Here is a 14,319-nt window from a genome sequence, read left to right on the forward strand (position 1 = left end):
ACGGGATAAGTGTGGATTTCCAGTTTGCTCATTTCCCCTCCCCCCACATTATCCCTGTCCCAAACCGTCCTCCTGACCTATTCATCACCTTTCCTATCTATTTGCTCCAACATTTCCCACCCCCCCAACCGTCATCTGCTTTTGGTTTCTCAGATACCCTCATCCCACTCCCCTCTGCTCCCATTTTTCTCTCAGCCCCCGGCCCACAAGCCTCATTCCTGATGGAAGGGTTTATGCTCAAAACGTCTATTCTCCTGCTCCTCAGATGCTGTCTGATCTGTTGTGTTTTTCCAGCACCACACTCTTGACTCTGATCTCCAGTATCTACAGTCCTCACTTTCTTCAAGCACCATTAATGTGTATTTCCACCATCACTAGTCAGCAGGGACCCTGTCTGGAATACAGTACAGATGAAGAAATGATCAGGGTCAGTGCTCAATAACTACACTTGTCCGTGGATACTGGCCCACCCACACCTTATTCACAGGCCCACTGTTCTTCGAGATTAGGTCCAGTAGGTAGGGTATTCAACTGCTGAGTGCATCACAGCTCTCGCCCCATCCAGTGCTCACAATGATAATTCCTGCACAAGTAGGAGCTCGGGACTTCGCTGTTTTAAACCGTGATTTAAACTTTTATTCATGTACAAAAGGAAAGTGCAGTATCCCAGTGGCATCTCAGAGGAAGGGAATCATCTGATCCATAAAATGTCACTCAGACTGAGAGCAGACAGTGTTTGCATGTCTAACTTCAGTTGCACAGTCATAAATATACAGCCTGGTGGTCTCTCTCTCTCAGGAAACAACTGTACCTTTCAGATACCCCTGCATTAATATGAGGTGCCATTTCCTTCTCTCCCCCAGACATCTACCCCAGTTACTGAATGTTCAGGCCTGGGAAGGTTTTACACACACACTGTGCTTGTGGTGTGTACCTCAGTCCTCTTGCCAGTCAGCTGTAGCCCAGTTGGGCAGTGGTGAGCTGTACTCCCAGTCCAATCCCTTGTACTTCAGGGCATGCAGATACATGATCAGGTCTTTCGCAGATGGGTCCTTCCTCAGCAGCTTGCACTCGCCGCACAGATTGTCCTTCACAGGCACAGGCTTCACTTCGCGCTCACTGGCTGTGGGCTCCAAAGAGTTGTCGTCGCTAGCCTTCCCCGTTCCCTCCTCAGCCCCGTTGCTCTTCTTGTCTGCAGAAGGCTCAGTTTCGTCCACGTGGGGTGGCGTGAAGTTGGTGCTCCCTTTGTGGTCATCCTCACCAGTGCAATGGTGATCCACTTCCAAGAGATCTAGGCTCTCTTTCAACCGGTGATCGTCCACCAACGTCTTCAGCAGCTCATCGTCCGTTTTGTCTAGTGTTCCCCCTCTGCCCCTATTAGGTCCCCAGGCCTCGGTATTATAGACGGGATCATTCACAATGGGATGACCCAGGTACTGGAGGTGGACCCGGATCTGGTGGGTGCGTCCAGTGTAAGGGGAGCAGTGCACTACACTGGACACGCCGTTATAGCTCAGTTTCTGGAAAACGGTCTTGCACGGTTTCCCCTTGGGGTGCACTCGGCACACACCGACCTTGTAGGAGATGGTGAGGATGGGTTCCTCGCAGGTAATTTCACCATCTGGAAACTCGCCCTGCACTCGACACACATATTCCTTCTCCACCTGAAACAAAACAACAACAGTCAGCCAGTACCATACCTTATACATATTCTCACCCAAACTTTGATGTATGAGCAGGTAGGGAAATAGTTAAGTTTAGGGTTGCGGTACAAAGGCTCAGCTAGCATGCCTTTCACCAGCTAAGAACTTGCAGTAAACAGTGAGGTGCTGGAGGCAAGGGTAGTGGTTTAATGAAATGAAGAACATCTATCGTGTAATGCCAGATGGCTTAATCTTTACTGTTGATGCTCGCTGATTATAATGGTCACCCAATCAATATAGATGCTGCCCTATTTGAATGCTCCCCCCCTGTAAATGACTATATAATTCCTAAAGAATCTGCTGTCTAAGAGAAGACCGAGAACTCATGTCTTTGTGTACATGGGTGATCACTCTCTCTTTAGGGCTTGGAATAAAGATGAAGAAGGTAGAGCCATACTGTTTCTGAGTGTTTGCTTCAACTGATATGGAAATGGGAAGACAATATTGGCGAGCCAGGTAGGAGTCCACATGAATAGTTATGATCAGACAGGGTCAGTGATCTCCTGGAACACCAGTATCTCGAGATGGTCAGGCCCACAAGATAAGATTTTAAACCTTGGTCCCTCTCAATATTCCTGTTTGTTGAAAACAGTCCCTTTGTTCAATCGCTTTCTATTCCGCAGACTCCTCGAAGGGTAATTAGTTTAGTTGAGAGACACAGTTCCATAAACGCGTTGACAAACAGGGGTTCGAGTCCCCTGGTTTAATTGTGGTTCGAGTTCCTTCAGTAAAAGGAGTTTGGAGTACGACAGACATGAGGTTTGAGGCTCTGGAGCATTTAAAAAAGAAAATTAGAAACCAGGAACTTGAAAGAAAATATCGAAACAAAATTTTGTACTTCTTTAAGTATTCACGTTTGTATCCCACATCTCCTGTTAGAAGTACTTTTCGGACAACATAGCATCACCAGGAAAAGGGGAAGAAAGTGGAGCCAGTCCACTTAGATCCTGACAGTAAAGTATAGTGACTACCAGGGAAACTTTGTCTGGGTTTTTATTGTGGGCGTCTCAGTTTCTAAGCTGTGGACTCGACCTGGCGAGTCTTTGTTCTGGGGGAAGAGAGTGGCTTGCACTGTGGCGTCATGTGGTCCGTTGCGAGGGTTTTCTCTTTTTATAAGTGTAATTTCATCGAGAGGATGCAAGAAAAATAAAAACGAGAAATGCTGAAATTAAGATTGTATCAATATTTGGGTAGAAAAAGGAAGTTTCGCTGTAAATTGTGCCATGCTGAGAGTGTTTGATATTTAAATATTTTAGTTTGTTAAACTACTGGTTCAGAAAATCCTTTTAAGTGACTGTTTTGCCTTGTTTGAACCAGGATCTCAATTTAGTGTGTTCTGTGGTCTATGTAATAGGGCAGATTTTGATTTTTTTACATTAATATTATACATTAGGTCATTTTTAAAATTATCAAATATGTCACCTTAAAACAAATTGATTGACGACCTTGAGCCCCTGATTTGTTTGAAATTCTACAACAATAGTCATGCTTTAGCCAGATGAAAGTATTGTGTTAAAATACCTTTGCTGTTTTTTTAAAATGCAGAGTGTTCACAAAAAAGAATGCATTTTAATTTTGATGTTTTAAGATTTTAGAGAACACAGACCTTGAGGCTGAGCTGTTTAAGCTCTGTCAATTATTGTTAAGACTTCATTGCCCCCCCTTAAAAATACAAATTGAAAGAATGCTAATCTTTACAAAAAGTTGCCACTGTAATTCTGACTTTTATTTGGGAACTTTCATTTGGAGAACATACTTTAATATATTCTGTTTTTGTTCCCCATGAAAATTTGAGATTTAAATCTGAACTGAAACTGCCTCTTCGATGGCTAAAGCACAGGGAATAATTTGTTGTTTCCTTGCTGTTACAGATTTTTGAAATACTTTTCCTGACAGCTTTCACATTAGCCAAGTATCAATTTGTTAAAGGAAAATAATTTTTGAATAACCTGAATGAGGTCCCCCGAGGGTTTGATTTTAGGACCATTGATTGTTATTTATAAGTGACTGAATTGTTCAGGCAGTACAATTTAGAACATAGAACATTACAGCGTAGTACAGGCCCTTCGGCCCTCGATGTTGCGCCGATCTGTAATACCAATCTGAAGCCCATCTAACCTACACTATTCCATGTACGTCCATATGCTTGACCAATAACGGCTTAAATGTACTTAAACTTGGCGAATCTACTACCATTGCAGGCAAAGCATTCCATACCCTTACTACTCTGAGTAAAGAATCTATCTCTGACATCTGTACTATATCTATCACCCCTCAATTTAAAGCTAGGCCCCCTCGTGCTCACCATCACCATTCTTGGAAAAAGGCTCTCCTTGTCCACCCTATCTAACCCTCTGATTATTTTATATGTCTCTATTAAGTCACCTCTCAACCCTCTTCTCTCCAACGAAAACAGCCTCAAGTCCCTCAGCCTTTCCTCATAAGACCTTCCCTCCATACCAGGCAACATCCTAGTAAATCTCCTCTGCATCCTTTCCAAAGATTCCACATCCTTCTTATAATGCAGTGACCAGAGCTGTACACAATACTCCCCAAGTGCGGCCGCACCAGAGTTTTGTACAGCTGTAGCATAACCTCACGGTTCCAGAACACGATTAATAAAAGCTAAAACACTGTATGCCTTCTTAACAACCCTGTCAACCTGGGTGGCAACTTTCAAAGATCTGTGTACCTGGACACTGAAATCTCTCTGCTCATCTACACTACCAAGAATCTTACTGGTTACTCCGACCAAAGTGAATCACCTCACACTTGTCCGCATTAAACTCCATTTGCCAGCTCTCAGCCCAGCTCTGCAGCTTATCAATGTCTCTCTGTAACCTACAACATCCTTCGTCACTATCCACAACGCTACCGACTTTAATGTCGTCTGCGAATTTACTAACACACCCTTCTACGCCCTCATCCAGGTCATTTATAAAAATGACGAACAGCAGTGGACCCAACACCGACCCTTGCGGTACATCACTGGTAACTGGACTCCAGGATAAACATTTCCCATCAACCACCACCCTCTGTCTTCTTTCGGCAATCCAATTACTTATCCAAACTGCTATATCTCCCACAATCCCATTCCTGCGCATTTTGTACAATAGCCTACTGTGTGGAACCTTATCAAACGCCTTGCTGAAATCCAAATATACCACATCAACTGATTTACTCTCATCTACCTGTTTGGTCACCTTCTCAAAGAACTCAATAAAGGTTTGTGAGGCACGACCTACCCTTCACAAAACCGTGCTGACTATCCCTAATCAAATTATTCTTTACGAGATGATTATAAATCCTATCTCTTATAACCTTTTCCAACACTTTACCAACAACTGAAGAAAGACTCACTTGCCTATCATTAACAGGATTGTCGCCAATTCCCTTCTTGAACAGGGGAACCACATTTACTATCATCCAGTCTTCTGGCACTATTCCTGTAGACAATGACGATTTAAAGATCAATGCCAAAGGTTCGGCAATGTCCTCCCTGGCTTCCCAGAGGATCCTAGGATAAATCCCATCCGGCCCAGGGGACTTATCTATTTTCACACTTTGCAGGATTTCTAGTACCTCTTCTTTGTGAACCTCAATCACACTTCGTCTAGTAGCCTGTATCTCAGTAATCTCCTCGACAACACTGTCGTTTTCTAGAGTGAATACTATCGAAAAATATTCATTTAGTGCTTCCTCTATCTCCTCTGACTCCACACACAACTTCCCACTACTATCCTTGATTGGCCCGAATCTTACTCGTCATTCTTTTATTCCTTAAATACCGATAGAAAGCCTTAGGGTTTACCCCGATCCTATCCGCCAACAACTTCTCATGTCTCCTCCTGGCTCTTCTGAGCTCTATCTTTAGGTCTTTTCTGGCTACCTTGTAACCCTCAAGCGCCCTGAGCCTTCACATCTCATCCTAACATAAGCCTTCTTCTTCCTCTTGACCAGAGATTACACTTCCTTCGTAAACCACGGCTCCCGCGCTCTACAGCTTCCTCCCTGCCCGACAGATACATACTTATCTAGGACACACAGTAGCTTTCCCTTGAATAAGCTCCACATTTCTAATGTGCCTGTCCCCTGCAGTTTCCTTCCCCATCCTATGCATCCTAAATCTTGCCTAATTGCATCGTAATTGCCTTTCCCCCAGGTGTAACTCTTGCCTAGTGCTATCCACCTATCCCTTTCTATCACTAAAGTAAACATAACAAAATTATGATCACTATCACCAAAGTTCTCACCTACTTCCAAGTCTAACACCTGGCCGGGCTCATTACCCAGTACTAAATCTAATGTGGCTTCGCCCCTAGTTGGCCTGTCTACGTACTGTGTCAGGAAGCCCTCCTGCACACACTGGACAAAAACTGACCCATCTATAGTACTTGTACTGTAGTGATCCCAGTCAATATTTGGAAAGTTGAAGTCGCCCACAACAACTACCCTGTCTCTCTCACTCCTATCAAGAATCATCTTTGCTATCCTTTCCTCTACATCTCTGGAACTATTCGGAGGCCTATAGAAAACTCCCAACAGGGTGACCTTTTCCTGCCCATACTACCTCAGTTGACGAATCCCCCAAACATCCTTTCTGCAACTGTAATACTGTCCTTGACCAACAGTGCCACACCTCCCACTCTTACCATCTTCTCTTTTCTTACTGAAACATCTAAATCCTGGAACCTGCAACAACCATTCCTGAACCTGCTCTAACCATGTCTCCAAAAGGCCACAACATCGAAGTCCCAGGTACCAACCCATGCTGCAAGTTCACCCACCTTATTCCGGATGCTCCTGGCGTTGAAGTAGACACACTTCAAACCAACTTCTTGCTTGCCGGTGACATCTTGCGTCCCTGAAACTTGATTTTGGACCTCCCTACTCTCAACCTTTTCTATACTTGAACTACAATTTTGGTTCCCACCCCCCCTGCTGGATTAGTTTAAACCCACCCCAACAGCCTTCGCGAATTTCTCTCCCCAGGATATTGGTATCCCTCTGGTTCAGAAGAAGACCATCCTGCTTGTAGAGGTCCCACCTATCCCAGAAAGACCCCCAATTATCCAAGAATCCAAAACCCTCCCTCCTGCACCATCCCTGTAGCCACGTGTTCAACTCCTCTCTCTCCCTATTCCTTGCCTCACTAGCACGTGGCATGGGGAACAAACCAGAGACAACAACACTGTTCGTCCTAGCTCTAAGCTTCCATCCTAGCTCCCTGAATTTCTGTCTTAAATCCCCATCTCTCTTCCTACCTATGTCGTTGGGGCCTATGTGGACCATAACTTGGGGCTGCTCCCCTTCCCCCACAAGGATCCCAAAAACACGATCAGAGACATCACGAACCCTGGCACATGGGAGGCAACACACCAACAGTGAGTCTCTCTTGTCCCCACAGAACCTCCTATCTGTCCCCCTAACTATGGAGTCCCCAATAACTACTGTTCTGCTCCTCGTCCCCTTTCCCTTCTGAGCAGCAGGGACAGACTCTGTGCCAGAGCTCTGTACCCCACTGCTTTCCCCTGGTAAGTCATTCCCCCCCAAACAGTATACTTATTGTTGAGGGGAATGGTCACAGAGGATCCCTGCACTGCCTGCCGATTCCCTTTCCGTCCCCTGACTGTAACCCATTTGCCTTTTTCTTGTACCTTAGAGTGACTACCTCCCTGTAACTCCTCTCAATAGCCCCCTCTGCCTCCCCAACGATCCGAAGTTAATTCAGCTCCAGCTCCAATTCCCTAATGCGGTTTGAGGAGCTGGAGTTGGGTGCACTTCCCGCAGATGTAGTCAGCAGGGACACTAGTGGTGACCCTTACCTCCCACATTCTGCAGGAGTAACATTCAACTGCCCTAACTTCCATTCCCACTATTCTAAATTCCCAGAGACTGTCGAAAAAATAAGGAATAAAAAAAAAAACTCGTTACCTTACCAATCTGGCGCACAGCTCCTGTTTTTGGATTAGAGGAGGAGGAAGGATGGGAGACACTACCTGAGTAGTGTTTCGGGTAACACAACCACACAAATATATGACTTCCTAGAAGTCCTTCGCTCCTCCCTCACACCTCTCGGCAAATGGAGGCCCGACTCGCGAGGCAAGTCCCTTTTAATGCGGGAAAACTCACCCTTCCTGGCAGCCCTTGCTTCACTACTCCTCTTTATGGATTGTATAAAACTTGATAATGTCATAAATAGTGAACAGAGTAACAGACTTCAGGACAACTGAGAATGTTGAAATAGGCAGACACAATTTAGTGTAGCTAAATGTGTGACTGTTTTCATATTGATACCCACCTTGGCAAGGAAGCAATAATAGAGGAAATGCAAAGATACTTTCAGCAGCTAACAGTCTCTAGAGTTTCTCCATTCACAGATAAAGCACTCCTTCGGAACACCGCCCGCCCCTCCACAATCTGATCCAATGGATTCAATCAGCTACCCAATCATGAGCAAGAAAAGTGAAGAAGCTAACAATGGTGATGAGGAGGTTCGTACGCTTTTTGTCAGTGGCCTTCCAATGGACATTGAACTACATGAGCTTCACCTTCTCTTTCAATCATTTAAAGGGATATGAAGGTTCACTGATCAAGCTAACATCAACACAGCCAGGTGGCTTTGTTACATTTGATAGCAGAGTGGGAGCAGAAGCAGCAAATAATGCTGCGTTCACCTACCCTGCTGCTGCAGGTGCCACACTTCATGCTCAGATGCGCTAGTATCCTCCGTCCGAAGCATCTCCACAAGAATGGAAGTCTAGTCAGTTTTGTTAAATATTTAAATGCCCTTATCCAAGAATTCAGATTTCTCCGTGGAGTGACGTGCAAGGACAGACTGGATTTTGTTTTCAGGTTGGACTTTACTGAAGATGATTTTGGATAACTGGCTCGTTTCCTCTCAACTTGGAGGGGATGGAGTAGTCACTAAGGACTGTGGGTTTAAGAACTTTGCTGGTGAACTTTTTTCCCCACGGGAGGATCTTGCAGATTCTATTACTGCATGGACTAGTATTTTTTGTTGTTATAATCACTGCATGTTGCGTGTCAATAACTTGCTTAAGTACTGGCAGTTAGATTCTTGGGAAGAAGGTGGTACTGTCATCTAGGTGGTTATCATGAAATGATAAGAAGAGGGAATGAGAATGTGTATAAGGTATGAGCAGGTAGGGAAAGAGTTAAGTTTAGGGTTGTGGGACAAAAGCTCAGCTAGCATGACTTCCACCAGATGAGAACTTGCAGTAAACAGTGAGGCGCAGGAGGCAAGGGTTGTGGTTTAGCAAGGTGGAGAACATCTATCGTGTAATGCCAGATGGTTTAATCTTTACTGTTGATGTTTGCTGATTGTAACAGTCACCCAATCAATATAGTTGTTGTCTTATTTGGATGCTGTTCCCTGTAAGCGACTATAATTCCTTAAGAATCTGCTATTTGAGAGAAAACTGAGAACTCATGTCTTTGTGTACATGGGTGATCACTCTCTCTCCAGGGCTTGGAATAAAGATAAAGAAGGCAGAGCCATACTGTGTCTCTGAGTGTTTGCTTCAACTGATACGGAAACGGGACAACATGGGCATACAAGGAAGGATCACCAGTGATTCAGATCAGAGACCATGTCAATGGTCTCAATCCTCCCCATTCCAAACCCAAAACTCATGCCCCGTCACTCTTGTATCACTGACAGCCATGCTTTCAGTCATCTCAGCCCCACTCTACCCAAATCCCTGATCTTATGTCACTCCATTTGATCCACCATGATCCTCCAAACAGCATCCCAACCAGACCAAGGCCCACACCTTATTTCTGTAACCCCACGTTGCCCGTGGCTAACCCACCTAACATGCACATCCCATAACACAATGGGTAATTTAGCATGGCCAATCCTTCTAACCTGCACATCTTTGGACTGTGGGAGGAAACTGGAGAAACTGGAAGAAACTCTTACAGACACAAGGAGAACATGCAAACTTCACACAGATAGTCACCCAAGGGTGGAATCAAATCTGGACCCATGGTACTATGAGGCAGCAGTGCTAACCACTGAGCCACCATGCCACCCATTTATGATAATTCTTAAAGTCCAGCCCTAAGGAAAAGCATTAGATACCCCCATTACACACTCCCTTACATCAAAGGATAGGAAAGGGGACTGGATCTGTGGAGCTGACTCCCTACCTCCGCTTTCCCCATTTCTACTATCTATGGATTTTTGGTGTGGTATTCTCCTCATCCAGACATGCAGGGGAATAGAAGGGCTGGCAGCTCTTCAATAACAGAGGATCAAGGGCATAAACAATCCATATTACAGCCAGCACGAAACTCCAGCACCAGATCAAGAGATGGTGACTGGGATTGGAAATCTTGGCTGCTACTCCCCAGTGCTCTCTTGTGCATAAGCTTCGAGTTCAATGTTAGTCTCAGAACATCTGTGCCAAAACTCTCCAGTCTGAGATGGCAGGTCACATGCTTGAGTCTCTTTCCAGGGATTCAAGCACATAATCTGGGCTGACAAATGAAGTGCAGCACTGAGGGAATGTACCATTTTCAGAGGAACATATATCACAGTGAGCTTTCACCTGATCTTTCAGGGGAGTTTGTAGGATTAAATAATGATCTCATATCAAAAGGCAGTTATCATAAATTGAATTGAATTGAATTTCACATTCATCGTGATGGAGAGAAGAGTGGGTGTAAACCTAGTGTTTTAAAATGAAAGAAAGGCAATGAGGGTATGAAGATAGTGCTGGCCAAAGTGAACTGGAAAATAAATAGGTAAAGGATAAATCAGTAGAAAGGCAATGGCAGACACTTCAGGAGATATGTCACAATGTTCAGTGAGAAAGAAAGATCTTGGAGATTTGACAGAATGGATACTGACAGAATGCTCCTTATGAGAGACAGTTTAAAAAAAAACTTGCATTAATATGGAGAACAGGAGAAATTATTTTTTCCAAGATTTGTCTTTTGTAGAGAGCAATGGAGGCCAGATTAATGAATTTTTTTTTGAGGCAGAATTAGACAGATTCTTGTTTGACAGGGGGGTGGAGGGGGCAAGACATTAGATAAGCCATGATCTTGTCAAGTGGCTCAACAGCAGCTCGAGAGGATAAATAGCCTACTCTTGTTCCTGGTTTGAGTTTCCAGCCAAATGAGGAATATATCCATTATCAAATTATCCCTTGAACAATATTGTTAAAACAGATTATTTGGTCTTGATCACATTGTTGTTTGTGGGAGCGTGTCGTGGGTAAAGTGGCTGCCACACTTGCTACATTTAAAACAATAACTACATTTCAGAAAGTACTTCATTAGCTTCAAAAGCCTAAGGGACGTGCTGAGACTGTGAAAGAGATTATGGAAGTGCATGCCAACAGAGATTAGTAAAGTTCTGACTGACAATGGTTTGCACAGCATAACTGGGGATCACCTGAGATCTGAATATTTGAAGCCAACATCGAGACTTGGCCCGAGTTACTTTACAGTCCGTCTCTCACTCTCTCATGCACACGCGCGCCATACCTGTCTCTCTCGGACTTGCTGGTCCATTTTCTTCGAGACCTCGACTGTCTTGGCGAACATGAGGACCCCAGAGGCGAGCCTGTCCAGACGGTGAATAGTGTGCAGCTCTGTCAGGCCATGCTCTTTTCCCAGTATAAAGATGACAGTGTTATGTCGGAACCGGCCACAGGGGTGCACAGGAATGGAAGCCGGTTTATCCACCACCACGACTTCCTGGTTCTGGGTCAGTATCGTTAATGGCTGATCAGTAACAGGAGGCTCATGCCTGTGCACTGTGTTCCTCATGAAATCATTGTTCTAAGACACATCAGAAGAAACCATTAGTACTGATGAGCATTGTTTTCTCCAAATTTCTCTCTGCAGGCCGCAGATTGTGCACTAAGTTACGCAGCACGTTCCAGATTGCTGCGAGACTGCACACATCCACATTGCTCAGGAAAAACACGAGTATCCTGCCAGCTCCTCACACCAATCAAACCGTTGCAGGCTGAATAAAATGGCAACTTCACATGTCAGACACAAAACTGCATGGCAGCAAACACTGACCAAGAGATTTGCTCACAGCGAAGTGACAAAAGAACCTCTCATGGCCCCAAGAGCCCTGACTCTGGTCAGGGAGGGCTCTCAATGCCATTCTATCCACATTGTGACTGTATGGTGTGGAATCAGCCTGAAGGTGCCTCAGAGAACAGCCCAGTCACAATCACTTAGCAGTGCTCAACACGATCAATGAAGAATTTGTTCAAGGAACCAATCCCACTACTGGCTTTAAACCACACGAGGCAGAGGGGAACATTCTAAAAAGGAGAAAGGGGAATTTTCATAGATGGCCCTTCAGCCCATCAAGTTTATTATGACAAAATTACATTAGTTCCACTTTCCTGCACTTGGTCCATGCCTTTTTGATCCTCTTTCTCCTAACACAAGATTTGGCAGGGAAATAATTATGGTTCACTGACCACAAGAAAAGGTGGATTAGGGTTTCCTCCTAGTGGCTTCATTGGGCAAAGATACCAGCCAATGAAAAACTAAACTCTGCATCATCCAAAGTGGCCTGTTAATAATCTAATTGTACTCAAATGGACAGACCTGCTTGTTTATGAAGCAATACCATTACAGAAGTTAACCAGAGCAAGAGAACAAACACTTTTATGATCAGCTACCCATGTGTACTCCATTAGTCAGAATCATGCTAATCAACAACTAACTTGCAGAGAGGCCAATCCAGTTAATACAGAAGACAGCCTGCTCCCATAGACAGAGACCTGTGCCTGGGCTCCTCCTACAGACGCTGACCTGTGCATGGGGACTCCCAACAATCATTGGTGAGGTCTGAAGAGGTTCCAGAGAAAGGTATGGGTCACATCGCAATTTGATGTGCAAGTGCAGATAAGTTAATTGTTGTTTTAAGTCTGTCCAAGAGAAAGGTTGCAGTAATGAGTATAGTGGATTCTTTCTTGATTATGTGTTTTTGGAGATAAGTCTCTTGATTAAACTTAAAATATAAGCCATAGCTATTAATTTAACCTGGGGTTGTGTTTGCAGAGGAATAAGACGGTGTTATTTTCTGGGTCTGTAGATTGTGAAGGAGCAAATATGGCCTTTGCAGTGATATGTACTTCTTGTCAGATGTGGGAATTTAAAGAGAGTTTAAGGGTTACTGCGGATTATATCTGCCATAAATGCTGTTGGATGCGAATCTTATCAGATCGAGTGGATCTCTTGGAGAGACAGATAGAAGTGATGAAGAATTTACAACAGCAACAGTATGTGATGGATGGCAGTTATAGGAAGGGGGGAAAGTCTCAGATACAGTCACATAGATGGGTTAACTCCAGGAAGGGAGAGAGAGGTTGGCACCTAGGACAGAAGTCTTTTGTGGATATACCCATTTCAAACAGGTATGCTGTTTTGGAAAATGTAAGGGGTGATGGATTCTCAGGGGAACGTAGCACAAACAGCCAAGTTTCTGGTATTGAGACTGGCTCTAATGCAACGAGGGGTACGTCGGCTTCCAAGAGATCAATTGTGTAAGGGGATTCTGTAGTCAGAGGTACAGACAGACGTTTCTGTGGCCAGCAGAGAAAAAGCAGGATGGTGTGTTGTTTCCCTGGTGCCAGGATCAAGGATGTCTCAGAGGGTGCAGAATGTTCTCACGGGGGATGAGAGGCCAGCAAGAGGTCGTTGTCCACATTGGAACCAATAGCATAGGAAGGGAAAAGGTTGAGATTCTGAAGGGAGATTAGAGAGTTAGGCAGGAATTTAAAAAGGAGGTCCTCAAGGGTAGTACATAGAACATAGAACAGTACAACACAGAACAGGCCCTTCAGCCCACAATGTTGTGCCGACCATTGTAATGTACGAACCCTCAAATTTCTGTGACCATATGCATGTCCAGCAGTCTCTTAAATATCCCCAATGACCTTGCTTCCACAAATGCTGCTGGCAACGCATTCCATAGTCTCTCAACTCTCTGCGTAAAGAACACGCCTCTGACATCCCCTCTATACTTTCTGACAAACAGCATAAAACTATGACCCCTCATGTTAACAATTTCTGCCTTGGGAAAAGGTCTCTGGCTATCAACTCTATCTATGCCTCTCATTATCTTGTACACCTCAATTAGGTCCCCTCTCTTCCTTTTTTTTCCAATGAAAAAAGACCGAGCTCAGTCAACCTCTCTTCGTAAGATAAGCCCTCCATTCCAGGCAGCATCCTGGTAAACCTCCTCTGATCCCTCTCTGAAGCATCCACATATTTCCTGGTAGTAATATCTGGATTATTCCCAGTGCTATGAGCTAGTGAGGGCAGGAATAGGAGGATGGAGCAGATGAATGCATGGCTGAGGAGCTGGTGTATGGGAGAAGGATTCACATTTTTGGATCATTGGAATCTCTTTTGGGGTAGAAGTGACCTGTACAAGAAGGACAGATTGCACCTAAATTGGAAGGGGACTAATATACTGGCAGGGAAATTTGCTAGACTGCTTGGGAGGATTTAAACCTAGTAAGGTGGGGGGTGGGACCTAGGGAGATAGTGAGGAAAGAGATCGATCTGAGACGAGTACAGCTGAGAACAGAAGCGAGTCAAACAGTCA

The 14,319-nt window shown here is 44.6% G+C and overlaps 1 protein-coding gene across 1 annotated transcript in view; it reads right to left on the reverse strand.

Moving 5' to 3' along the window:
• Window positions 1-610: 610 nt before the first annotated feature.
• Window positions 611-14,319, reverse strand: part of rpusd2 (RNA pseudouridine synthase domain containing 2) — an 18,321-nt gene continuing 4,612 nt past the window's right edge. The window contains exons 3-4 of the mRNA XM_043698302.1: window positions 11,223-11,519; window positions 611-1,664 (exon numbers count right to left, since the gene is read on the reverse strand). Of these exons, the coding sequence (XP_043554237.1) occupies window positions 936-1,664; window positions 11,223-11,519 (1,026 nt within the window). The 3' untranslated portion in view covers window positions 611-935. The remainder of the gene's footprint in view (window positions 1,665-11,222; window positions 11,520-14,319) is intronic.

Source organism: Chiloscyllium plagiosum, chromosome 10 (genome assembly GCF_004010195.1).
Source record: "Chiloscyllium plagiosum isolate BGI_BamShark_2017 chromosome 10, ASM401019v2, whole genome shotgun sequence".
In the NCBI taxonomy this organism is placed as follows: domain Eukaryota; kingdom Metazoa; phylum Chordata; class Chondrichthyes; order Orectolobiformes; family Hemiscylliidae; genus Chiloscyllium; species Chiloscyllium plagiosum.